Source organism: Colobus angolensis, unplaced genomic scaffold (genome assembly GCF_000951035.1).
Source record: "Colobus angolensis palliatus isolate OR3802 unplaced genomic scaffold, Cang.pa_1.0 Scaffold517, whole genome shotgun sequence".
Classification (NCBI taxonomy): Eukaryota; Metazoa; Chordata; class Mammalia; order Primates; family Cercopithecidae; genus Colobus; species Colobus angolensis.
The window spans coordinates 1,635,660-1,662,072 of NW_012118677.1; the positions used below are offsets into that span (position 1 = coordinate 1,635,660).

Here is a 26,413-nt window from a genome sequence, read left to right on the forward strand (position 1 = left end):
TGATGATGTTCTGGAATCAGATATGGGTGATAGTTGCACAAATATACTAAAAACCACTGAATTATACACTTTTAAAGAGTGAATTTTATAGTATGGGAATTATATCTCAATGAAAAAATACTTTTGTTTATAACAATCTAAGTTATATAGATAGAAAAATCATCAACCAAAAATATAAGAGTATCTGTATAAAGAAAACCATTTGAATCAGATAGCCTAGAGCAAGGGTCCCCAAATGGGCCACACAGCAAGAGGCAAGCGGTGGGCAGGCGAGTGAGCATTACCACTTGAGCTCCACCTCCTGTCAGATCAGCAGCTACGTTAGATTCTCAAAGAGGGACGAACCCTATTGTGAACTGTACATGCAAGGGAACTAAGTTGCATGCTCCTTATGAGAATCTAACTAATGCCTGATGATCTGAGGTAGAACAGTTTCATCCTGAAACCATACCATCCCCCAACTGCTGTCTGTGGAAAAACTGTCTTCTGCAAAAATGGTCCCTGAGGCCAAAAAGGTTGGGGACTGCTGGCCTAGAGAGAGTAGGAGATGTGACAGGTAAAAAATTAGATCATGTGTAACAACTAGTGAAAGTATACCAGGGTTATTCAATCAAGATTTCCATGTACCTCAAGTATATAATGACTAAATTTTTAATTATTTATATCCAAAGGAAACCCTTTATAACCCACATAAGCCTAATCATTTTATTCTAAAATTGCATAGTCAAATATTTTAACCTATTCAAGGGTTTAGTTCTTGTTATCACTTGCTTGAGAAATAGAACACATTTCATAGAAATTAAACACTCTGAATTTAGCATTTCCACTAATATGAGTATGAGGAAATTCAGAAAGAGGAAGAGATAATGAGACATCTTTCACTTACTATTCTGATTTTGTTCTTCATAAAACGTTTTGTGAAGTTAATATTCCACAAAATCATTCAGTATTAGAGTTCAAATCATGCAGTAATTGGATATTTTAAACATGTACTTCAACTAAGCCTAAGCCAAATATAGTGAAGCAAATTACATGCAAGACACATATTTAAAGCTATGCTTATGATAGAAGGCGCTCCAGCTACCAACTTATTTTGAGATAGTGTGAATTGAGAGAGTCATGGAGTCAGAAGATAGCCACGTTTCAGATGGTCAATTACCTCCACCACCACCAGGTGGCCTAAGTGAGGGTAGTTAGGCTGTGGCTTGCTGAGCACAAAACATCACTCTTAGAGAAGGGTTGGGGATTTATATCACATAGTAGGCCCTTAGTAACCATTTTATTCAATCAATGTGTTGTAAGACAAGGAAAATCCATTATTCCCTCAACATGTGTAGGATTACATCAGGTCAAGATTGGTCCACTCAGCTACTACCCCATTTCTTTGCTTCCATTTAGGAGAAAACGTATCTCCTCTCATTTTCTCTTGAACCAGTCAGGCTTTCACATGCGCCACTTCAAAACAACTATTTTCAAAGTACGAATGATTTTCATATTGCTAAATTTAATAACCATTTCCCATTTCTCATCTTTCCTGACCTTTCAGCAGCATCTGATACAACTACTCACCTCCTCCTTGAAATGCTTTATCCACTTGGCTTCTAGAAGTATTACTACCTTCCTTCCTCCTACCTCATTGGCCATCCCTGCTCAGTCTCCTTTCCTAATTCCTCCTCTTCCTCTTAATCTTTTAATGTTGGAGCACCTGAAAACTCAGTCCTCAGACCTCTCCTCCATTCACACTCTTCTCTAATCTCATTTAAAAGACATCACAAACTCAACATATCTAAAGCAAACTTGTGATCAACCCTCACCACATGCCCCCCATCTTGCTCTTCCTGTAGACTCCCCCATCTTAGTTAATGCTAATGACATCCTCTGAGTTGCTTAGGACAAAAACTTAGATTTATCCTTGACTCCTATTTCTCTCATACCTTATATCCAATCAGCGAGCAAATTCTGTTGCCTTTACCTTCAAAATATATCCAAAAAATCTGACTACTTCTCATTACCTCCACTGCTACCACGCTCTCCAAGTCACCATCCATTCTTGCCTGGATTATTGCAATGACCTCATAGAGAGTTTTCTTTCTTACACATTTGCCTCATCGTAGTCTTTTCTTATCTCAACAAGGTAGCCAAAGTAATGCAGTTAAAATGTGAGTTCATATCATTCCTTGCTTGAAACCCTCCAATGGCTTCTCATCTCACTCAGAGTAGCCAAGAGGTTGTATTTGACTCTATTATCTCTTACCTTTTCTCTTATACACTCCCATCCCACTCCCCACTTGCTCTGCTCCAGCCACACTGGATCCTTTGTTATTCTGAAACATGCCAGGTATGTTCCCACCTTAGGACATTTGTACCTATTATTTTTTTTATTGAGACAGGCCACTTAATTAAAATAAGTCCAAATGTGACAAATGGTAACATTCACTTTAAATAAAACCTACAGTCATGACTTGACTTCTCCAAATATATGTTCTCTCAGGTAGTCCATCCGAGCATCCTTTGTTGACAATGCCATAGAGTTCCATTCGAACTGAGAAATCTGTAAAATAAGTAATATAGTTTGAATGAAAGTTTTAAAGCAACAACAAAAAACATTGAGGAAGACATATAAGCACTACTGATCAAAGCTGTAGGAATCCTATGAAATTAGTTTATGTAAGGATAGCCTGTGAACCCTTATTGGAAGTCAAGTGGGTCCTTCTGACATTGCATAGAAGACTTTTTTCTGCTCCTTTCATCCTCCTTTTCCTACAATGCCAATGATGGACATTTTTTCCTACATAGTCTTCTATATTCATACACTAGTTGTTTCCTCTGATAACTCTATCCATCTCTACAGTGCCTCTCTCTTTTATAAGATATAGAAATCATAAGATATAGATATTCTAAAGACAATAAAATAAATGACAACTTTTATTTATTTTTATGAGACAGGGTCTTGCTCTGTCACCCAGACTGGAGTGCAGTGGGACAATCACGGCTCACTGCAGCCTCAATCTCCTAAGATCAAGGAATCCTCCCACCTCAGCCACCCAAGTAGCCACAGGGATGAGCTATTGCACCTGGCCTGTTTGAGGGATACATTTTACAAAACATATTTAAAAAGGTAATTCTGGAACTTTCACATGAAAAGGAAGCACATGTACAGCTAGTATCTCTGGGCTTTTTAGAGGCTGAATTACATGAGTATTTCATACCTGAATTACACGATACCCCAGAATTTCCAAATGTCGTTTTTTCATAGCAGATTTTCCTTTCATGTGAGGGATATTTCTACAAAATGATTTTGAATCCAAAAATTCCAAAGCAATCCTATATAAGATAAAAAATATTTACTTCTAAAATCAAAATAAGAAACTGAATAATTATAAGCTTTTCAGAAACAAGACTGCATCTTTATAAACTAACAAAAGCCAATGAATATAAATGAGTATATCCAGTTATGTTTCTACTAAGAAATTAGTAATTAATGACAAACCTATTTAGTTACACAAAATAATTGTAAATATCTGTCTGCTTTCATCCATTTTTTTTGTCCAATATATATTTACACATGCCTACTATACATAAGCCACTGTGAGGGGTACAAAGATGAAGTGACACAGCTTATAGTCTAACAGAGAACACATGATGTATAGTAAGTTACTGTAATGCAGTGTAGGAAGTGGCTAAGTGCTATGAGAAAAGTAGAGAGGTATGGGAGCACAAAAGAAGATAATATTTTACTTCTAGTTGAGGACAATTCTTTTAGTACTTTAATTAGGGAGATTGCTAGGCTTTGGACAGAAGAAAGCAGAACATTAAAGCAGAAGGGACAGAAAAAGCAAAGTTACAAAGGTGGAATGCTTGACATACAAGGAACAGATTCTACTACCTTCAATCTTTGATCATTGACTTCAGTATAGTACTCCAAATTTAACATTTAGATATTAATACAACCTAAAACTAAGAGACAAATTACCTTTCAGCCCCTGGTGGCAGCCTTGATCCAACTATTTCAGTATTTGATTCCCAGGGCATTTCTGGTAGCTGTCCCCATGCTATATTATGGCTTCCATATGGAAGAGGTTTTTTTCTTTTATCCAAGATACACTCAAAATCTTAAGGAAGCATAGAAACTGGCAGTATGAATTAGGTAAAGTCTTACAGATAAAAGTTTTAAGACATATTTGAAATATATATGCACATATTTGTACACAAACACACTCACAAAAGAATGATGAACCTCTCAAATTATCCAAGTAATTTTTATAAGATCTGGTCCAATGGCACCTCTCTTTGGAAATCAATCAATAAAAAATCAACCAGAAGAATTACAAAACAATATTAAGTACCAGGATACATTTAGCACTGGGCTAGGCCAAATCACATTAAAGAGTTTTAATCTCTTTAAGGCTCTTGGTTACATTTGGAGGAAGCTAAACCAACTCATCTGAAAATTAATAAAGAAAAAGATTCAAGCATTTATCCTGTCTTTCCTACATGAATTGTACATAAGGGTAACTAAAGAGTTGATATGGGAAAGTCCTTTTTAGACAAATTCCAGCTAATAAATGTAGAAGGCATGATAGATGTAGAATATCGCTACTTTACCACCCCTCTGAATAATGGATTTAGGCAATGAGTGATCATTAATAACTACTAAAATCAGCAGTTGAAAAGCTGACAGGGGAACTTTCTGTTGAATGAATCAGCTGATAACATACAAACCCACTAATGAGTCTTAATATATAAAAGACAACCAGGCCAGGCACAGTGGCTCACACCTGTAATCCCAGCATTTTGGGAGGCCGAGGCAGGCAGAGTGCTTGAGCTCAAGAGTTCCAGACCAGCCTGGGGAACATGGCAAAACCCAGTCTCTACAAAAAATTTAAAAAATAAGCCAGGTGTAGTGGCAGCTAGTCAGACTGAGGAGGCTGAGGTGGGAGGATCCCTTGAACCTAGGATGTCAAGGCTGCAGTGAGCCGTGCTTATGCCACTGCACCTCAGCCTGGGCAACAGAGCCAGACTCTGTCTCCCCCCCCCAAAAAAAAGAAAAGAAAGAAAAAGAAAAAGAAACCAGCCTTGTGTGCCTCCTGATAGGAAGAAATAAGAAGTACAAACCACTAACGAAGTTTTTGGCCAAAAAGAAAAACCTAAAAAAAACCCTAAAATCTAATCAAGTCTCTAGATATCACTAATGGCTTACAGCAAACCCAGGTTTACAGTAAAAACATTAAAAACTATTAGATGACATATTAAATGTTATCACAGAGTTGCAATTAGAAAAGTTTGAAATGTGAAAAAAAAAATTATTCTCAGTTCAATTTTAAGTTAAAAAAAGGAGAAGTAGGAAAGGAAAGGTTGAACCAAAACCTGCAAACCAACCAAGTGGAATGTTAAGATCCCAATTTGAACAAATAAACTGTAAAATAAACATAAAAGACACTTAAAACAGGAAAAGCAAAGGTATAGGGGTGGAGTGCATGAGACGTATGAGGAATAGATTCCACTATCTTCAGTCCTTCATCATTGAGTTCATTATAGTACACCAAATCTAACATTTTGATAAAATGTTAAATTTTATCTAAAATTTCCCATATCTCTCTACTTATGTTAAATTTCACATACTGTTCTACATTTCTTAAAAAATATTAAATTATTATTAATGGTTATAGGATGATAAAGATGATATTGTTATGTTTTAAAAGTCATTCTTATCTTTTAGATATACATCCTGAAATGATGTCTGTGATTTGAAAAGAATCAGATGGAACTCTGGTGAAAAACTAAGGCACTGAACCATCTTTAAGTTAATTATGAAACATGAAATATATAGCTTTCTCATTAAGAGAATGAATTCTAGACCCAGAATGCCAAGCTCAAATCCTGGCTCTGTCATTTGCCAGGTATATAACCTTGGGCAATCAATAATGTTTGTGGGCTTCAGTCTCCTCATCTGTAAATAATTTACATATTTCATAGGGATATAATTTTACTATATGCATACACACACACAAGTACTTATAAAGTACTTAAAACAGTGTCTAACACATAATAAGCAATATATAAAGATATATCTATAATTGTTGTTATTTGAAATTGCAGCATTGTTTGACAGATGGACATACCAGCAAAAAAATCTTACAGATCGATCAAATCATAGCATACTCAACGAAATATGCAGTAACTAAAAAAGATGTTGTAAAAGCATATCTGTTGGCATAGAAAAATATTCACAACATATAAAGGTATAAAATTCTATGAACTTAATGTGTCCCCCAAAATTCATATGTTGAAACATAATCATCAATGTGTTAAAAATAATAGTGGGACCTTAGGCCAGGCATGGTATCTCACACCTGTTATCTAGTTTTTTGGGAGGCAGAGGCAGGAGGACTGCTTGAGCTCAGGAGTTTAAGACTAGCCTGTGCAACATGGTGAAACCCCATCTCTACAAAAAAATACAAAAATTAGCCTGGTGTCGTGGTGTGTGCCTGTAGACCCAGCTACTCAGGAAGCTGAGGTGGGAGAATCACTTGAGCTCTGGAAGCAGAGGATGCAATGCACTGTGATCATGCCACTGCACTCCTGCACTGCACTCCAACCTGGGTGACAGAACAAGACTCTTTCTCAAAAAAAAAAGAGGCAGCACCTTTAGGAGATGATTAAGTCATGAGGACAGAGCCCTCATTAATGAAATTAGTGACCCTATAAATGAGCATCTTTTGCCTTCCTGTCCCTTCTGCCATGGGAGGACACAGCATTGAAAGAACCATCTTGGAAGCAGAGGCCAGGTCCTCACTAGATACCAAACCTGTTGGTATCTCGAGCTTGGAATTGCTAGCCTCCAGAATTTCTGTTGTTTATAAATTAACCAGTCTCAGGTATTTTGTTGTAACAGCAGAAAAGGACTAAAACACAAACACTACAGAAGAAAACCATTTTTGTCTTTTTCTTCTTTAAGTTAGGAAAACAGACACCAAAAGCAAACAGTGGCTATATCATGGGTAATTTTTCTTTTTTGTTATCTTCCTTTCCTAGTTTTTCTATGCTAAGCATGTCTTGTGTAATTTTTTTAAGAGATGGGGTTATGTTCATATTGTTCTGAAGAAAAAAAGAACAATTTTAAAAAGAGATGGCATCTCACTATATTGCCCAGGCTGGTATCAAACTTCTGGGCTCAAGTGATCCTCCTACCTCTGTCTCTCAAAGTAGCTAGGATTACAGGCTTGCACTACCATGCCCAGCTTCAATGTTTATTTCTTGTTTTGTTTTGTTTTAGAGACACAGTCTTGCTCTGTCACTCAGGCTAGAGTGCAGTAGAGTGACTGTAACTCACTGTAGACTCCAATTCCTGGGTTCAAGAGATCCTCCCACCTCAGCCTCCTAATGGGACTACAGGGGCATGCCACCATGCCTGCTAATTATTTATTTATTTATTTAGAGACAGGGTCTCACTGTATTGCCCAGGCTGGTCTCAAACTCCTGAGCAATGGGACTAGAGGGGCATACCACTATGCCTGTTTTTTATTTTATTTATGTATGTATTTATTTATTTAGAGATAGGGTTTCAATATATTGCCCAGGCTGGTCTCAAACTCCTGAGCTCAAGCCGTCCTTCCACCTCAGCCTCCCAAAGTGCTGAAACTATGTGTATGAGCATGAGCCACTGTGCCCAGCCAATTTATGGATTTTTGTCACTCATACCCAACTCAATCCTGATTAATATAAAATCAAAGGAAACTTGCGTTTTGTAACACAAGATGAGAGTATTAATGATTATCTAGTTCACCTTCCTACCCAGTATAAAAATCACACACATCTATCATCTGAATATTCAGCCTCTGCCTCAACATTACTTCTTCAGAAAGCAGCCAATAATTCTCCTTATACCAAGTTAAATCTACTTTCTTTCATTTTTACCATTTTGTTCATCTTTGAGATAGAGATACCTAGTTCTCTACTTAACAATCCTTCAAACATTTTAAAAGATTATGGTCCCCATAAGACTTCTATTTTTCAGACTAAACATCCTTTCCCCCCCCCACCAAGTAAGATTTACTGGGCTGGGCACAGTGGCTCACACCTGTAATCCCAACACTCTGGGAGGCTGAGCTGAGGCAGGAGGATCGCTTGAGCCCAGGAGTTTGAGACCAGCCTGGGTAACATAGTGAGACCCTGTCTCTATAAAAAAATAAAAATAAAAATAAATGTATTGAGCACTTACTATGTTCCAAGGATAGGGTTAAATGCTTCACATGTAATATCTCAGTTAATCCTATCAAGTAGGCATTATTATCCCCATTTCACTGATGAAGAAGCTAATAAGGTTCGGAAGAACTTGCTCAAGGATTGAAATCCATGCAATCCTAGTCTTCTCTAGTTCTAAGATATGATTAGACAAGATCCTTCACTATCTGTCCTCCTTTGTTTCTAGACCCTACATGTCACTGTCTCTTAAAAAGGACAACATGAAAAAAAAAATACAGTATTAAGATGTCTGAAAAATAGAATACAATGGGATTACCAACTTTGTTGTTATTATTAACAATATAGTTTAAACAGTATTTGATTTTTGGCTACCATTTACGCTGTCAGTTTATACCAGTTTATAATCCTTTTAAATATCCTGTATATATGCAGAGGTTTTCTAAACCTAAATTTAGAAAGTTTACGTTAATTATCTTAAAATTTTATCTTTTTCATTTAAGATCACCATTTGAATACAGCAATATCTTTGAAAATTTTATATTGCCATCAACATAAGCTAGTACACTAGCTTTATGTAATCCACAATTCAATTAGAATGCATTCTACAACTAGACCAGTTGAGAAACAAGATTAATCAAGTTAACATCATGCACAGTATCTTTGGAAATCTTCATCCAGGCTGATAATCCAACTTAGTTTTTCAGATGAACTTAAAACAATGAAATAGAGATTAAAGAGTCATTTCCCTTGTTTTCACACACCGAATGGAGAGGACAGAATCTTTTGAAGATACAGAAACATTCAGTGAATCTGAATCTGGGTTTTTACTTAGAATTGGTGGAGGACTGACCTTAATTTTTTTTTTTTTTTTTCTAAAGAACAGAAAATGCTCCTGGTTATCAACAACGAGCCATGCAAACTTGAGGATTTATTCTATTGTTCTTTCTACCTCTGTTTGGAAATTTTAATAATAATAACAACTGGAAAAAAAACAAAAAACTTTTAAAAATTCCAACTGATGATTTTATTTATATTAGTTTGATTTTCTGAAAGTAACTAATAACCTACCAATAACTTACCTACTGTGTGGTAATAAGGCGTAAGAACCGAGGCTTTTACACGATTGATTCCTCCTAGTACCTCTGTTAACATTTTATAAATCTGCTGTTGTGCTCCACTCATGCCGCCAATACCTTTATAAAACATAAATAATGAGTCTACTTAATCTTTTTTTTTTTTTTGAGATGGAGTTTTCGCTCTTGTTGCCCAGGGTGGAATGCAATGGCACGATCTCGGCTCACTGCAACCTCCGTCTCCCCAGTTCAAGCGATTCTCCTGCCTCAGCCTCCCGAGTAGCTGGGATTACAAGTGTGCACCCCCACGCCCGGCTAATTTTGTATTTTTAGTAGAGATGGGGTTTCTCCATGTTGTTGGTCAGGCTGGTCTCGAACTCCTGACCTCAGTTGATCTGCCAGCCTTTCAGCCTCCCAAAGTGCTGGGATTACAGGCGTGAGCTACCGCACCCAGCCTTAATCAGTTTTTTAATGAAAATCATTCCAATTCTACAAATTGAAAAATAAAGATTAATATTTCCAATAAGAGCTTCAATGTAATGTCTTATGTAATGACACTAAATTCAATACAAGTTCTTTGCTCTCAACTGAAAGAGGGTTATGTCCCAAATATTAAGAAATTCTTATAATGTTTCATCTACAATATCGCATATAAAATATTAAACAGGTCATGGCACTCTTGGGAAGGCTCGTGTCATGTTTAAGTGTAACAAGATTAACAATGTACTACACAATAATTTACTTTAGAATTAAACTTTGCTGTCTGACTAAAAGAAAACTCAAACCTTTATTATATTGTTGACAGAAGCGGTCATGAAACCATGGAATCTGAAACTCAGGGCATTCCAAGCAGATTGATCTATTTAACTCCATAAGATGAAACTGGACTCTTGCACTTAGAGATGAAGATAAAACTGAAATTAATAAAACACTAATGAATTTTGAGAGCTGAGACCTAGGAAAGACAACCCATTTTTTTTCACATTCATTTATCCCCACTATTACTAGATGCTTTTATTCTAACAGTATTTAGAACTGTTTACATTTCTAATTTACAAATGTATGCTTTATATTTTTAAATTATTACATTCAGTGACATGATTAGGACCAACTCCTACACTGTTCTCATTAATCATGAATGTTAAAAGTACATTTGAGGCCAGGCGCGGTGGCTCAAGCCTGTAATCCCAGCACTTTGGGAGGCCGAGACGGGCGGATCACGAGGTCGGGAGATCGAGACCATCCTGGCTAACATGGTGAAACCCCGTCTCTACTAAAAAATACAAAAAACTAGCCGGGCGAGGTGGCGGGCGCCTGTAGTCCCAGCTACTCGGGAGGCTGAGGCAGGATAATGTCGTAAACCCGGGAGGCGAAGCTTGCAGTGAGCTGAGATCTGGCCACTGCACTCCAGCCCGGGCGACAGATCGAGACTCCATCTCAAAAAAAAAAAAAAAAAAGTACATTTGAAAAATACTCCTGGCAGGGCGCGGTGGCTCACACCTGTAATCCCAACACTTTGAGAGGCTGAGGTGGGTGGATCACCTGAGGTCAGGAGTTCAAGACCAGCCTGACCAACATGGAGAAACCCCATCTCTACTAAAAATACAAAATTAGCCGGGCATGGTGGCGCATGCCTGTAATCCCAGCTACTCGGGAGGCCAAGGCAGGAGAATTGCTTGAATCCAGAAGGTGGAGGTTTCAGATAGCCGAGATCATGCCATTGCACTCCAGCCTAGGCAACAAGCGCAAAACTCCATCTCAAAAAAAAAAAAAATACTCCCAAGAATTTTCATTCACCCAATATTCCATACTTAGGATTTTATCCTAAGGGAACAATGATTCATGTATAACAATTTATTACTTACAATGATGAGGAATTGGAAACAATCTATAAGATGACAAATTTTATTATATCCATATAATGGGACATTATGTAGCCAATAAAAAAAGACATAAAAAATATTTAATAACATGGAAAATTGCTCAAAATATAGTTAGATGGAAAAAGGCAGCATACAAAAGTGAACATATAAATAATCCAAATTTTGTTTTAAAATTCATATAGGGGCCAGGCATGCGGGCTCATACCTGTAATCCCACCACTTTGTGAGGCCAAGGTGGACAGATCACTTGAGGTCAGGAGTTCAACACCAACCTGGCCAACATGGTGAAACCTCGTCTCTACTGCAAATAGAAAAATTAGCCGGGCATGGTGGCACCTACTTATAATCCCAGCTACTCGAGAGGCTGAAGCAGGAGAATCAATCACTTGAAATGGGAAGGCGGAGGTTGCCGTGAGCTACGTTTGAGCCACTGCACTCCAGCCTGAGAAACAGAGCAAGACTCCATCTCAAAAAAAAAAGAAAAAGAAAAAGAAAGTAAGAAATGTAAAATAAAATAAAATTCATACAGGGGCTGGGTACAGTGGCTCATGCCTGTAATCCCGACACTTTGGGAGGCTGAGACAAGAGGATTGCTTGAGGCCAGGAGTTAGAGACCAGCCTGGGCAACATAGCAAAACTCTGTCTCAAAATACAAAAATAAAAAAATTAACAAATTAAAATTAAATACAGGCTGGGTGTGGGGGTTCACACATCTGGGAGGCCAAGGAGGGAGAATCACTTGAGCTCAAGAGTTTGACACCAGCCTGGGCAATACAGTGAGATCCCAGCTATTAACAAAAAAAAAAAAAATTAGCTGGGCATGGTGACACATGCCTGTGGTCCCAGCTACTTGGAAGGCTGAGTGGGAGGATCACTTGATCCTGGAGTCCAAGGCTTCAGCGAGCTATAACTGCACCACTGCACTCCAGCCTGGGCAACAGAGTGAGACCCTGCCTCAAAACAAAACAAAAAAACACAAATACATAAACATTCACACAAGAAAAGGAGAAAGACAGAAAAGAAATACTCCAAAACATTAAAAGTGGTAGTTTTACTTGTTAGTAAGATGGGTAATTTTTTATTTTCTATTTTATTCCTGTGTTTTCCAAATTTCTACAATAAGCATGAATACTATTAGAAACAGAAAAAAGTTATTAACATTAAAATTCTTCAGTATAGGTAGACCTGAGACTTGGATATAAAGTACAACAGACAAATAAATTAAAACATAGATACATACTTTCAAGTTGAGAATCCAATCTAGCTAAGAATTCGATGTTAAAAATTGACTTTAGCAGATCTTCTGGAAAATATTGAAGTGTGGCCAAAGAGAAACCAAGACACACTAACATAAGAGGATCCAATATACCTAAAAGAAAATTAAGATTTTTTTAAAGGTATAGCTGCCTCACTTATATATAAATTTATAATTTATTCAGGCAAAGCTAGGTTTTAAAAAAAAATGATACACAGCCTTGACAAAACTAATCTATACTGTTACAAGACAGGATAATGGTTAAGTGGTTACCTTTGGGTGGGGGCCAAGTAGGAAAAGGGGACAAGAGGAGAAGGGTACTGTGATAATACTCTGTGTCTTAACCTCAGTATTGATTCCCTGGGTGATTCAATTTGAATAAATTCATACTATTATACTAAAGTTATATGAACATTTGTTATTACACTTTAGTAAGAAGTTTTTAAAATAGCCTTGGAAAAAGAATCCAAAACAAAAGGACAGTGCTGCATATAAAAAGAAGTGATCCCGGTATTGGTGATAATAATACAATAGTGTTCAGAATATGTTACATACCATTCTAAACACTTTAGATATACTAACTCATTTATATCTTATATCAGTAGAAACAATTATCTCTGCTTTATAAAGAAGTGTTAGGAAGCACAGAGAGGTTAAATGACTTGCCCAAGATCACAGAGTTGGCAAGCGGAGAGTAGGATTTAACCCGGAACGTCCAGCTCTGGAGCCTGGATTATTATACTATGCTGCTCTCTGGGGATCTCAGATCTCCAAGCAGAGTGTACACATGTTTGAGGTTTAGGTCTTGCCTAGCACCTCCTCCTTTAGTTGTCACCCAGCAGCATGGCAGATGTCCCACAGTATCAGGCTTCAACTATTTGCCTAATTTGCCTCATCCAAGAGACATTTCTAATGTGAGGGAAAGGGCCACCTAAAATGCCTGATTGGCATCAATATTCTTACTAAGGACAGAATAGACAATATTAAATCTTTCCTTTTCAATTTTTTACTGAGTTTATTTAATAAAGCAAGACCAGGTCATAACAGTGATGATCTCCACCAGCAAAACTAATCTGTCAAAATTTGTCTTTACTCAAAACAATGAAAATTATTACTCCATTAGCTATTTAAAATCTTACTTATAAAGTTCCCTAGGAATTTTTTAAACTTTCTCTGATTAAGTTTTAAAACCTCAAAGCTGTACTTCTCAATCTTTCTTCCCTTACACTCTTTAGCAACAAAAATTTCTAATTTCTAAGACTATTTGGAGAATATGGGAAGAGATGCACTTTTATTTCCTTCTGGTTGTTGACACATGACTGAACAACCAGGAGAATATACTCTCAATTTAAAGGCTCATCTTTCTACATATAGTTGTGTTACTAAAAAGGGGTATAAATGTATGCCACACATGAAACACATTCATATACACATATACATATACATATACATATACATATACATATACATATACATATCCCAGCCTCATGTTGTAGGCTGTGACACTGTAGTATCAGACATGGTTAGATGCTATCTGGCCCACAGATCCCACAAAAATGTAGCAAAGTCCATTAGCATGATGCAGACACAATTAATATAGTCATACTTGTTTCACACCAGCTTCACCAGAGGTCTAAAGGTCTATATAAATCCCTAATGTAGAGCCTAACATGTTATGCTGGATATGGAAGCTCTCAGTATCTGTTGCTTGATAGATAACTGGGCAATTTTTACTCTCCAGGCAGAACAAAAAGATCTGAGGAAACCAGTCTCTGGCTATCTCTCCAAACTTGTCTCCTACCAACTTGGTCTCTCTCATCCACTCCTGCCACACTGAATTCACTGTTCCTGGAAAAAAACAAACATGCTCTCACCTGAGGGCCCTTTCCACTTCCCTTTCTTTCGTCCTGGGACTCTCTTCCCTATCTACTGACATGGATCACTCCCTTACTTCATTTAATCCATGGTTAAATGACACATCAGAGAGGCAGTCCCTGAATCCCTTATCCAAAATTTACTCCATCTCACACTTAGCATGATGCTCCAGCCTATACACTTACCCTGCTCTAATGTTCTTGAAGGTACTTATCACCATCTGACCTTAGAGGCTTGTTTATTGTTTGTATCAATCTCCCCCTACCAGAAAGTAAACTCCATGATGGTAGTTTATCTGTTTTTACTCTCTCCTGTATCTCCAGTGCCTAGAAGAATACCTGACAGTAAGTACATGGAAAGTGTTGAGTGAAAAGGAATGGCTACTGAGCATTTCTCCTCTAAAGCTTCTATATCATACTGACAAGTACATAGTGTGAGTCTGAGAAGAAAAGTCTCATAAAGCTCTACTCCTTGAAGGTCAAACTGTTCCAAACACAACTCAGACCCAAAATAAAAATGAAAAGGAAAAAGAAAAAGTAATTTCCTGTCTCTGCTATCCTCACATATTGCTTCTGCTAAGGCTAACAGCAGGAAGGACTATTTCTATTCTATTTTTTTCTAGTGCTGAAATACTATCAAAAGACTTTTCTGGCCGGGTGTGGTGGCTCATGCCTGTAATCCCAGCACTTGGGAGGCCAAAGTGGGAGGACTACTTGAGCACAGGAGTTTGATATCAGCCTGGGCAATGTAGCAAGACCCCATCTCTAAATTTAAAAGATAATTTTTTTAAAGACCTTTTTAAGAGATGCAAAATAATCAGCATAAGAGCAGCAACCCTTCAAACAATTGACAAACATCTATTAAGATTCTTAAGAAACATTTTTTTTACTTTTAAAAAACAATCTGGCAAGACTCCGTCTCAAAAAAAAAATCTAAATAGACAGAAACAATCAGACATTATGTGCCTCCAGATGTGATCTAAATATAAGGTACACAGCATCACATACAAGTTATTTTTGCTGTAGATGTTTAATCTGAATCTAACCAAGCATCTATACCTAACTTCTAGTTTACTACAAATGCAGGCGATGGAGAAGCAAGTTAAAGGAAAACAATCAGACAAATCCAGAATGTGGCACAATTTATAATAAATGGCCAGTCATTTTATAAAAATAAATATCAAGCAAAAAAGATGGAGGAAAATACATAACTACTCAATGTTGGTTGTTTAAAAAAATATATAGTCAGGCACTGTGGCTCATGTCTGTAATCCCAGCACTTTGGGAGGCTGAGATGGGTGGATCACCTGAAGTCGGGAGTTCCAGACCAGCCTGACCAACATGGAGAAACCCCGTCTCTACTAAAAATACAAAATTCGCCACGTGTGGTGGAGCATGCCTGTAATCCCAGCTACTCGGGAGGCTGTGGCAGGAGAATTGCTTGAACCCAGGAGGCGGAAGTTGCAGTGAGCCGAGATCACACCATTGCACTCCAGCCTGGGTAACAAAAGCAAAACTCTGTCTCAAAAAAAGAAAAACATTATACAAGATAATTTGGTGACTACTGGGAAAATTTGATTACAGACTAGGTAGTAGATGGTACTTGTTCATTTTCTTTAGTAATAGTAATGATACCAGTATTGTTGTAGTTACATAGGAGAATGTCCTTATAACCTGAAGTACATAGAGCTGACAACTGGAAGGTTCATCATATGCATACACACTTGTGCATATACACAGAGCAAATGTGGCAAATGTTAATCAATATTCAATCACAATTGTGGGTCTACAGTTTATTATACAGATGTTTGTTATATTGTTCAATTTTTCTGTATATTTGAAAACCTGGATAGCAAAAAGTTAAGAAAAAAACAAAAAACCAAGTCAACGCCAAGAAAAGAAAAAAGGGAAACAAAATTCTAGACTATAAGAGACTGAAGAGATAACAACCAAACACAATGATTGAATACTGGGTCCAAAACAACTACTCTAAAATGTATTTTGGGAACACTTAGGGAGACTGAAACATGAACTGTGTATTAGTTATTAGGGAATTATGATTAAGTTTCTTAGTGTGTCAACAGTATTGCGGTGGTATAGAAGAATGTCATTATTCTTAGGAGATGTATGCTAAAGTAATTAGGGGTGGAGGGTCACAATGCCTACAACTTTGAAATAGCTCAGAAAAAAATAAGAGAGTCAGAGAAACAAACAGATAAGCAAATACTGTAAAATGTTAACATTATTGAATCTATACAGTGAGTATGTATGTGTTCTTTGTTTAATTCTTTATACAAGTTTGACATTTTTCATAATTAAAATGGATAAAAATTTTTTTTAGGGCCAGGAGCAGTGGCTCATACCTGTAATCCCAACATTTTGGGAGGCCTTGGCAGGTGGATCACCTGAGGTCAGGAGTTCCAGGCCACCCTGGCCAACATGGTGAAACCCTGTCTGTACTAAAAATGCAAAAAATTAGCCGGGTGTGGTGGCGCATGCTTATAGTCCAAGCTACTGGGGTGACTGAGGCACGAGAATCACTTGAACCCAGGAGACAGGTTGCAGTGAGCCGAGATCGTGCCACTGCACTCCAGCCTGGGTGACAGAGCAAGACTCTGTCTCAAAAACAAACAAACAAACAAAAAAGCTTTTTTTAAGTAGAGAATTCATGGCTATTATGGTTACCCTTTAAATGAGGGACATCTCCTAGCTTAGCAGCAACAGGTAACCTCTGACTTATTCACTCAGTGTATTACTAAACAGTATACCTACCTAAATAAGAATTAAGATGTTGCACGCAAGTTCCAAAAAATTCATCCCTTTGAGGTGGATCATAGTTCAAAGTGCTGAATGGAAGAATAATAGCAAGGATTGTAAAAGGATGGATCTGTATAAAAAGAACAAAAAATTTATAGTTTAAACTTTAGGAAAATAAGACAAAATTTTAACCTAATTATTTTTTAGGAGAAATCTTTTCCCATCATCACTACAGTTAAATAATAAATGTATCACTCTGCTTATTAATTTTTCCATCCTGCTATAATTTATTTAACCCCACCTACAATTATTAATAACTCCAAAAGTGTTAATGTAACAAAAAAGAAGTAAATCAGACAATCTACAAATTTATTTTGTTAGGTGTAAAATTCTGTTCTGGCTGGGAGTGGTGGCTCATGCCTATCATCTCAACACTTTGGATGGCTGAGGTGGGAGGACTGCTTGAGGCCAGGAGTTTGAGATTAGTCAGAGCAATATAGTGAGACCCTGTCTGTATTTAAATTTAAAGTAAATAAATAAATTCGGTTTCAGAATTCATTAGTCACTAAATTGAATAGGAAACAGTATCAGCAATTTCCATGATAATCAGTACATTTTATAGAATAATCATAATATAGAGAAGTTTCTTAAATTACAATCATTAGCATTCATTTATCTTTCATTTGCTTTCTTATTTCATTTTTCACTCATTCATCCAATACTTAATGACTTCCAGGCATTATACTAAGCAAGTTAAAAAAAACTTTTTATTTTCGGTTGTGAGAAACACTGTCTTTTAAATAAAGCCCTTGCTCTGATATATTTATGATAGTGATTTTGTAAGTGAGCTGCTTCTCATATAATCCATAAAGTGGCATTTTACAAGTAAGTCGCAGAAATAAATCTGCAAGAAGATGCAATGACAATTTAAGAATACTGTTGCCAATGGATACCTTACAATTTTCTGTTTTTAAGCTTATCTCACACTTTTGAATATAACTGCTTTTAAATGGTAAAAATGATAACACATGATTATAGAAATAAGAAAAAGTAGAACCAAAAATCATTCATACTCCGCTGTCCCAATATGAGTTTCCTCAAATAATTGATTCCTAATCTTAATACTGTAATGAGCCAAAGAATGACTGCTGATTCTTTCCAAATCTGCAATGCTGGAAGAAGAAAGTGACTTCAAGGACAGGAACAACAAATCACTGAAACAGAAACCAGAGTTTTCTTTGTTTTTTTTTAAGAGACAGGGTCTCACTCCGTCACCCAGGCTGGAGTGCAGTGGTGCAATCACAGCTCACTGAGCCTTAATTCCCGGGCTCAACCAATCCTCCCATCTCAGACTCCCAACCACTGGAATTACAGGATTGAGCTACCATATCTGACCCAAAATTTATTTAATTTTTAAACCTCAAATTCCAATCCAAGTTCTCAAAATGCCTATGATAAAAATTATGCTTGCAGAAGTTGACAGCTCTATAAAATTAATGCGTAACATTTAAATTTCACCTTTTCAATCTGCTGAACAGCCACTGAGGCTATCCTATCAAGTAGCAAAGTACTGAGGTAATCAGTATGAGAAATAAAAGATGCAATCTCCACAACATTTATGTAATTAATTTCATCCACGAAATGCTGTAAAGTAGCAATCGTTTCTTCAAGAAGTGACTCAGGAAACGTGTTTCCTCTGACAGATTTAAGTTCCTCCCATAACAGATCCAAACTGTTGCTGTGTTGTAGTCTCTGACGACCATAGTGATCTAATTTTTGAAGTAGTTTCAGTTGTTTCCCAGTAATACTATCCAAATACATGTGATCATACTGAATCCATCTTAAAACAGATGTAGCAAAATTACTCAGGTTATTTAGGTTACACTGTGGTAAAACGGCTTCAATTCGGGATATCCCCACTTCGTCCAAGTGAGGAGAAGGGAGTAGGGAAATAGCATAGACCAGAATGGACACCTCAGTTGGTATGAAACTAATTTTCAAATAACTGCAAAATAAAAAATGAAAAAAATAAAATTAATACATCAGCCACAAAACCAAAATATATATGTATTAAAATATGAATATATATAATGAGTACTACAATTAATAGGTAAGATGATGATTCAAAAAAACTTCTTTCAAACTGTTTTTCCTCTAATCTGAAGCCACAACAATCATCAACACAGAAGACTTCTGTGACCAAATGTGTGGGGGTTCTTCCAAGCAGCAGACACCAGCTGGGTGTCCAATTCAGTTCTGACACTATCTACCTGGAGACAGTGTCAGATCCCACAGGTTGGGAACTTGCTCTCTAAAACTGACCTCTCCCACAAAAACCCCAGACTCCAGTTGCAAAAGTAGGCCTCCAGAACTTCTGAGCAACTGGCTTCAAGTTGGGGTTCTCATGACCTCCTCTTTGGGTTTAATTTGCTGAAGTGGTTCACAGAACTCAGGGAAACAGTTGCTTATGTTTACAGGTTTATTATAAAAGATATTATAAAGAATGCAGATGAAGGGACAGTAGAGTGAGCTATGTGGGAAGGGGTGCAGAGCTTCCATGCCCTCCCTGACCATGCCACCCTCCAGGAACCTCCACGTGTTCAGCTATCCGGAAGCAGTCCGAACCCACTCTTCTTGGGTTTTTATGAGCTTCATGATGTCAGCATTTCTTCACATAGGGTGTCGGGTGGGATCTCTCAGGGGAGTGTCTTAAGACCCACGATCAGAAAGGTGGAGGGAGATTAGAGTCCTACTTTAGGGCAGGAGAGATATTCTGTTTCCAGAGCCCTAACACACCCAACATGGTAACAAAAGACTATAGCAAGAGCTATAGAAGTTATGAACTAGTAACTAGGACGAAAGCCAATATATGTAACATCACAGGTGGGCATAATACAAGTTAATTTAAGAAGAGTTAGATAGGCCAGGCATGGTGGCTCATGCCTGTAATCCCAGCATTTTGGGAGGCTGAGGAGGGCGGATTGCCTGAGGTCAGGAGTTCGAGACCAGTCTGGCCAACATGGTGAAATGCCGTCTCTACTAAAAATACAAAAAATTAGCCAGATGTGGTACCACGCACCTGTAATCCCAGCATTTTGGGAGGCCGAGGAGGGCGGATTGCCTGAGGTCAGGAGTTCGAGACCAGTCTGGCCAACATGGTGAAATGCCGTCTCTACTAAAAATACAAAAAAATTAGCCAGGCACAGTGACGTGCGCCTGTAATCCCAGCTACTTGGGAGATTGAGGCAGGGGAATCTCTTGAGCCAGGGAGGTGGAGGTTGCAGTGAGCCGAGATCATGCCACTGCACTCCAGCCTGGGCGACAGAAGAAGACTCCATCTTTAAAAAAAAAAGAGTCAGATAAATTCAATGACAGGTCCATAAAGGATTATTCAGGAAAGCCTAAGACTTCCTGATGCCCTCCATCTCAAAAAAAAAAAAAAAGAAAGAAAAAAAAAATCTTTAGGTATAGAAATAGTGGAAGGAATAAAGGAATAAAACAGAAAGACCTGTTCTGTTCTGAAGCACAGGCCAAAATTTTTTATTCAAAAATAAAACCACAGTCCCAGGGAAACAAAAGGTCCATGTCAGAACAATGTTTCCAGTGCTGTTGCTGAAGAAAGAACTTGGGTTCAATTTCTGATATGACCTGTAAGGCCCTGGCATACAGTGATCACCTAATAAAACTGGTTCCTTTTTTGTTTCCAATACATAGTCCAACATTTAAAACAAACGAATAAACAAACAACAACAAAAGAAATAGGACATAGTTGACCCCTTTTTCTACTTCTTTCCCAGATCTCCATGGCAAGAGTTGCACCACCGGGACAATAATTGTTTAAAAAAACAAATTAAAAAACTGGGGGCCAGGCATGGTGGCTCAAACCTTTAATTCCAGCAATTTGGGAGGCCAAGGCAGGCATAGCTTGAGCTCAGAAGTTCGAGATCAGTCTGGCCAACATAATGAAAGCCCATCTCTAGTGAAAATACAAAAAATTAGCCAGGTGTGGTGGCACATGCCTGTAATCCTAGCTACTGGGGAGGCTAAGGCATGAGAATCACTTGAACCCAGGAGGAGGAGGTTGCAGTGAACCAAAATCATGCCACTGCACTCCAGCCTCGGCGACAGAGCAAGACTCCGTCAAAAAAAAAAAAAAAAAAAAAACTTTAGGTATAGAAGTAGTGGAAGGAATAATACAATCTAAAACAAAATTGAGGCCGGGCACAGTGGCTCACGCCTGTAATCACAGCACTTTGGGAGGCCGAGGCAGGCGGATCACAAGGTCAGGAGATCAAGACCATCCTGGCTAATATGGTGAAACCCCATCTCTACTAAAAATACAAAAAAAAATTTAGCTGGGCGTAGTGGTGGGCGCCTGTAGTCCCAGCTCCTCAAGAGGCTGAGGCAGGAGAATGGCGTGAACCCGGGGGCGGAGCTTGCAGTGAGCTGAGATCGTTCCACTGCACTCCAGCCTGGGCAACAGAATGAGACTCCGTCTCAAAAAAATAAATAAATACATAAATTGAGTTACCTTTAAAATATTTTTTAAATTAATTAATTTTTTTCTGGAGAAAGGGTCTCACTCTGGTACCCAGGCTAGAGGGCTAGTGACACAATATAGCTCATTGCAGCCTTGACCTCTTGGACTCAAGTACTCCCCCTGCCTCAGCCTCCCTACACACTGGGAATATAGGCACATGCCGCCACACCCAGCTAATTTTTTATTCTTTGTTGTTGAGACAGGGTCTTGCTTTATTGCCCAGGCTGGTCTTGAACTCCTGGGCTCAAACAATCCTCCCAGCTCAGCCTCCCAAAGTGGTGGAATTACAAGCACGAGCCACTATGCCTGGCAATTTAAAATACTTAAATTAGCATACTAAAATAATTGTAATATTAATATTCAGTGTTCGCAAGGGTGTACTGATACAGGCACTCTCGTTCACTATTAGTAAACTTAAAAAGTTGGTGTAACTTCCTGGAAAGCAATTTAGCAGTATGGCTTTGAAAATTTTAAAAGTATTTTAATTATATCATTTGACATGGTCAATCCCTGTCTGGGAAACTAACCTAATAAACTAATATAAAATCCAGGTAAAATATATGTGTTGTTATTCATCTTTTTTTTCTTTTAGAGGGAGTCTTACGATGTTTCCCAGGCTGATCTCCAACTCCTAGGCTCAAGTAAGCCTCCTGCCTCAGTTTCCCAAACATAGCTGGGTGTAACTGAGATACAGGTGCACACCACCATGCCTTATCATAGTTTTTATATGGCTAAAATGTGAAAACAATCTAAATAATGAGGGGGAATAGTAATAAGTGAATTATGGTACAGTCAAATGATGGGTATTAACCAGCCATTATAAAAGATTTACAAAACATTCTTAATGATGTAGATGCTTATAAGGTAAAATGGCCAAAAACAAACAAACAAAACTGTATGGTCAACTAGGAAAAAAAATACATATATGTAGTATACAACAAGGAAATAAACCAAATTGTTGACAGTGGATGAATCAGTTTATGAATAATTTTTATTTTCTTCTTTATATTTTTTTCTTTTCTTTTCTTTTTTATAGATAAGGTCTCACTCTATAGCCCAGGCTGGAGTGCTGTGGCATGACCATAGTTCACTGTAACCTTGAGGTCCTGGGCTCAAGCGAGCCTCCCGCCTCAGCCTGCTAAGTAGCTAGGACTACAGGCATGAACTATTACACCCTGCTAATATTTTAGTTTTTTGTAGAGACGGGGGCTTGCTATGTTGAACATGCTGGTCTTGAATTCCTGGCCTCAAATGATCCTCCTGCCTCAGTCTCTCAAATATACTTTTTTCTGTTTTCCAAAATTTTCAAAATGACTTTTATATAATATTTGGTCCAGTGCCTGACACAAGCAGGCACTTAGTACTGCATATTTCATTCTTATAACCACAAAAAATTAATACACTAGTTTATATTAAGAAATGAAAGCCTTCAAAAAGCTGCATCATTGTGGAGCTACCAATCTTGAGATACTTTTCTACAAATAAACCCCCAACAGATAAATTTCTCCAACCTCCACTTGTTTTTCTTGTGATTCTTCCTCAATTTCCAAAGCTTAGATACTTGTGTATATTCATAATACCACAACATACCCACCAGAACAGCTAAAATTAAAAAGTATGAGCACTGTCCTGGGTTATAGGGGAAAAAAAGTAAAAAAAAAAAATCAAGTGTTGGCAAGGATTTGGAGCACCAGGAATGTGTACATTCTGTTAGTGGGAGTAGGGACTGGTATAACCCCTTTAGAAAATGTTCAGTAGCATCTACTGAAGATGAGGACATGCATACCCCATGAACCAATGATTATACTCGCTGGCACACAGAAATGAATATGTATGTTCACTAAAAAATATAAATGAATTTGTTCATAAACAGTACTGTTGCTAATAACGAAAAACTGGAAATAAATCAAAGATCCATCAACAATAGAATAAATAAATAAATTTTGTTATATTCTTACAAGAGAATACTATATGACAAAAGTATACACAAATCTCATAAACTTAGTATTGAGCAAAAGAAGCCTGACACAAAAGAAATCACACTGACTAGGCGCAGTGGCTCACGCCTGTAACCCCAGCACTTCGGGAGGCCAAGGCAGGCAGATTACTTGAGCGCAAGAGTTCAGGACCAGCCTGGGCAACATAGCAAAACCCCATCTCTACTGAAAATAAAAAAGTAGCTGGGTGTGGTAGCACGTGACTGTAGTCCCAGCTACTCACAAGGCTGAGGCAAGAGGGTCACTTGAGTCCAGCAGGTGGAGGTTGCAGTGCGCCAAGACCACACCACTGTACTCCAACTCTAGTCTGGGAAAACAAATGAGACCCTGTTTCAAAAAAAAAAGAAAGGAAATCACTGAATGATTCAATTTACATAAAGTATAAAGGCAAAACCAATCTATGTAGTTACAAATAGAGATAGTTAATCTTGGAGGTGAGGACAGGGTAATGAGGAAGGCATATGTATATTTTATGTAGATTATATTTCAATAAGTTAAAAAAAAACAACAGACATTATTCCAGTACATGAAAACTCTGGGTTCCTTGAGCTGTTTCAGGACCTATTTACATAAGCATTTATGTAAATTATTAGTTCAAATAGAGTACATTCCTTCTAATATCTACTTGAGATTATCTGCACTGAAGTGGAAGAAGGTAATTCTGAAACATGAAGTATCTATGATTTTTATATAACAACTCCCAACTTTTAAATGTTAGTCAATAACTCAAACACTTTTGATATAATTTTAAACCACAGTGATACATAAAGGCTCTCCTTACTCAGAATTTAATAAACTTTAACATTATCATATGTGCTTCAAGTCTGTTCATAAAAGCAACAAAACATTCATGGAAAATGAAATCTTCTTTGATGCTTCCACTCCTACTCTTATTTTTCTGTTAACATACCTAGAAGTATTCATCAGTATTGAATAATTTAATTTTTTAAAAAACACTGTGCAATGTAACGTTTACAGAAGCACAATTCACAATTGCAAAGATGTTAACCAACCTAAATGCCCATTGACTAATAGGTGAATAAAGAAAATGTGGTAAATATATACCATGGATATCATGGTATATATTTAATACACCTTTAATCAGCCATTGAAAAGAACAAAATAATGTCTTTTCAGCAACTTGGGTGGAACTGAAAGTCATTATCCTAAGTGAAATAACACAGGAGGGGAAAATAAAAAATTGTATATTTTCACTTAGAAGTGGGAGCTAGGCTATGAGTATGCAAAGGCATACAGAGTGATATAATGGACATTAGAGACCAGGAAAGAGAGGTTGGTAGGTGAGCTAGGGATAAAAAAACAACACATTAGGTAATACTCAGGTGATGGGTGCACTTAAAATCTCAGAATTCACTGCTATACAATTAATCCGTGTAACAAAAAACCACTTGTACCCCAAAAGCTACTGAAATATTTTTTTAAAAAATAAAAACATAGGCCAGGTGCAATGGCTCATGCTTGTAATCCCAGCACTTTGGGAGACTGAGGCAGGTGAATCACTTGAGGTCAGGAGTTCAAGACAAGCCTGGTCAACATGATGAAACCTCGTCTCTACTAAAAATACAAAAATAAGCCAGGCGTGGTGCCTCATGCCTGTAATCTCAGCTACTTGGGAGGCTGACAGGAAAATTGCTTGAACCTGGGAGGCGGAGGTTGAAGTGAGCCGAGATGATGCCACTGTACTGCACCCTGGGTGACAGGGTGAGACTACATATCAAAAAAAAAAAAAAACAAAAATAAAAATAAATAAAAAACATAAAAATAAAATATAGAAAAATTTTTAAAAGCATGCAAAAAAAAAAAAAAAACCCCACTGTGTAGACATAAATCATGCCTGGGCTGGTGTATAATATCTAATTTAGAACATAAAATTCATAATTGAGAGGCAGTCTATGTGAAATTCTATACTAAATATGGAAGGGGTGAAGAAACAATAAGCATCTTATCATCTTACCATCTTAATAAGAAGGAAGTTATTTTTCAAGAAAAAGACAAACTTCATTATAACATCCTAATATGCTAAATTCTCATCTGATAATATGTCATTTCATATTACTCAATTTAAAACCTTTTTAACCATAATGGCATATCACTTTATTATAATAAAAATCGTGTTCACCTATATGCTTGGTCTTTCAGAAATCACAGTAAGAAATCAGGCCAGGCGCAGTGGCTCACGCCTGTAATCCCAGCACTTTGGGAGGCCGAGGCGGGTGGATCATGAGGTCAGAAGATCGAGACCATCCTGGCTAACACGGTGAAACCCTGTCTCTACTAAAAAAAAATACAAAAATTCAGCTGGGCATGTTGGCAGGCGCCTGTAGTCCCAGTTACTTCAGGAAGCTGAGGCAGGAGAATGGTGTGAACCCGGGAGGCAGAGCTTGCAGTGAGCTGCGATCGCGCCACTGCACTCCAGCCTGGGCAACAAAGCAAGACTCCATCTCAAAAAAAAAAGAAATCACAGTAAGAAATCAAACTAGTTGGGCACGCTGGTTCAAGCCTGTAAAACCATCTTTCAGAAGGCTGAGGTGGTAGGATTGCTTGAGCCCATGAGTTTGAGGATGTAGTAAGCTATGATCATGCCACTGCACTCCAGCTTGGGCAACAAAGTGAGACCCCTATCTCTACAGGAAAAAAAAAAAAATTGCCAAGTGTGGTAGCACTACTACTTGGGAGGCTGAGGCGGGAAGATCACTTCAGCCTAGGACTTTGAGGCTACAGCAAGGTATGATTGGCTGCAGTGAGCTATGATTGCACCACTGCACTCCAGCCCAGGGGACAGAGTGAGACCCTGTCTCAAACCAAAAA

General features: G+C 37.7%; 1 protein-coding gene across 2 annotated transcripts in view; it reads right to left on the reverse strand.

Annotated features, from left to right (window-relative positions):
- Positions 1-2,380: 2,380 nt before the first annotated feature.
- The window catches only part of FASTKD1 (FAST kinase domains 1), a 46,303-nt gene continuing 22,270 nt past the window's right edge, over positions 2,381-26,413 (reverse strand). Inside the window, exons 6-13 of one of the 2 annotated variants that reach the window (XM_011960607.1) lie at positions 18,566-19,052; positions 17,063-17,177; positions 12,402-12,530; positions 10,064-10,192; positions 9,285-9,398; positions 3,974-4,112; positions 3,210-3,324; positions 2,381-2,551 (exon numbers count right to left, since the gene is read on the reverse strand). In XM_011960607.1, the coding sequence (XP_011815997.1) occupies positions 2,456-2,551; positions 3,210-3,324; positions 3,974-4,112; positions 9,285-9,398; positions 10,064-10,192; positions 12,402-12,530; positions 17,063-17,177; positions 18,566-19,052 (1,324 nt within the window). In that variant the 3' untranslated portion in view covers positions 2,381-2,455. The remainder of the gene's footprint in view (positions 2,552-3,209; positions 3,325-3,973; positions 4,113-9,284; positions 9,399-10,063; positions 10,193-12,401; positions 12,531-17,062; positions 17,178-18,565; positions 19,053-26,413) is intronic. The other variant, XM_011960608.1, reaches the window with a different exon arrangement.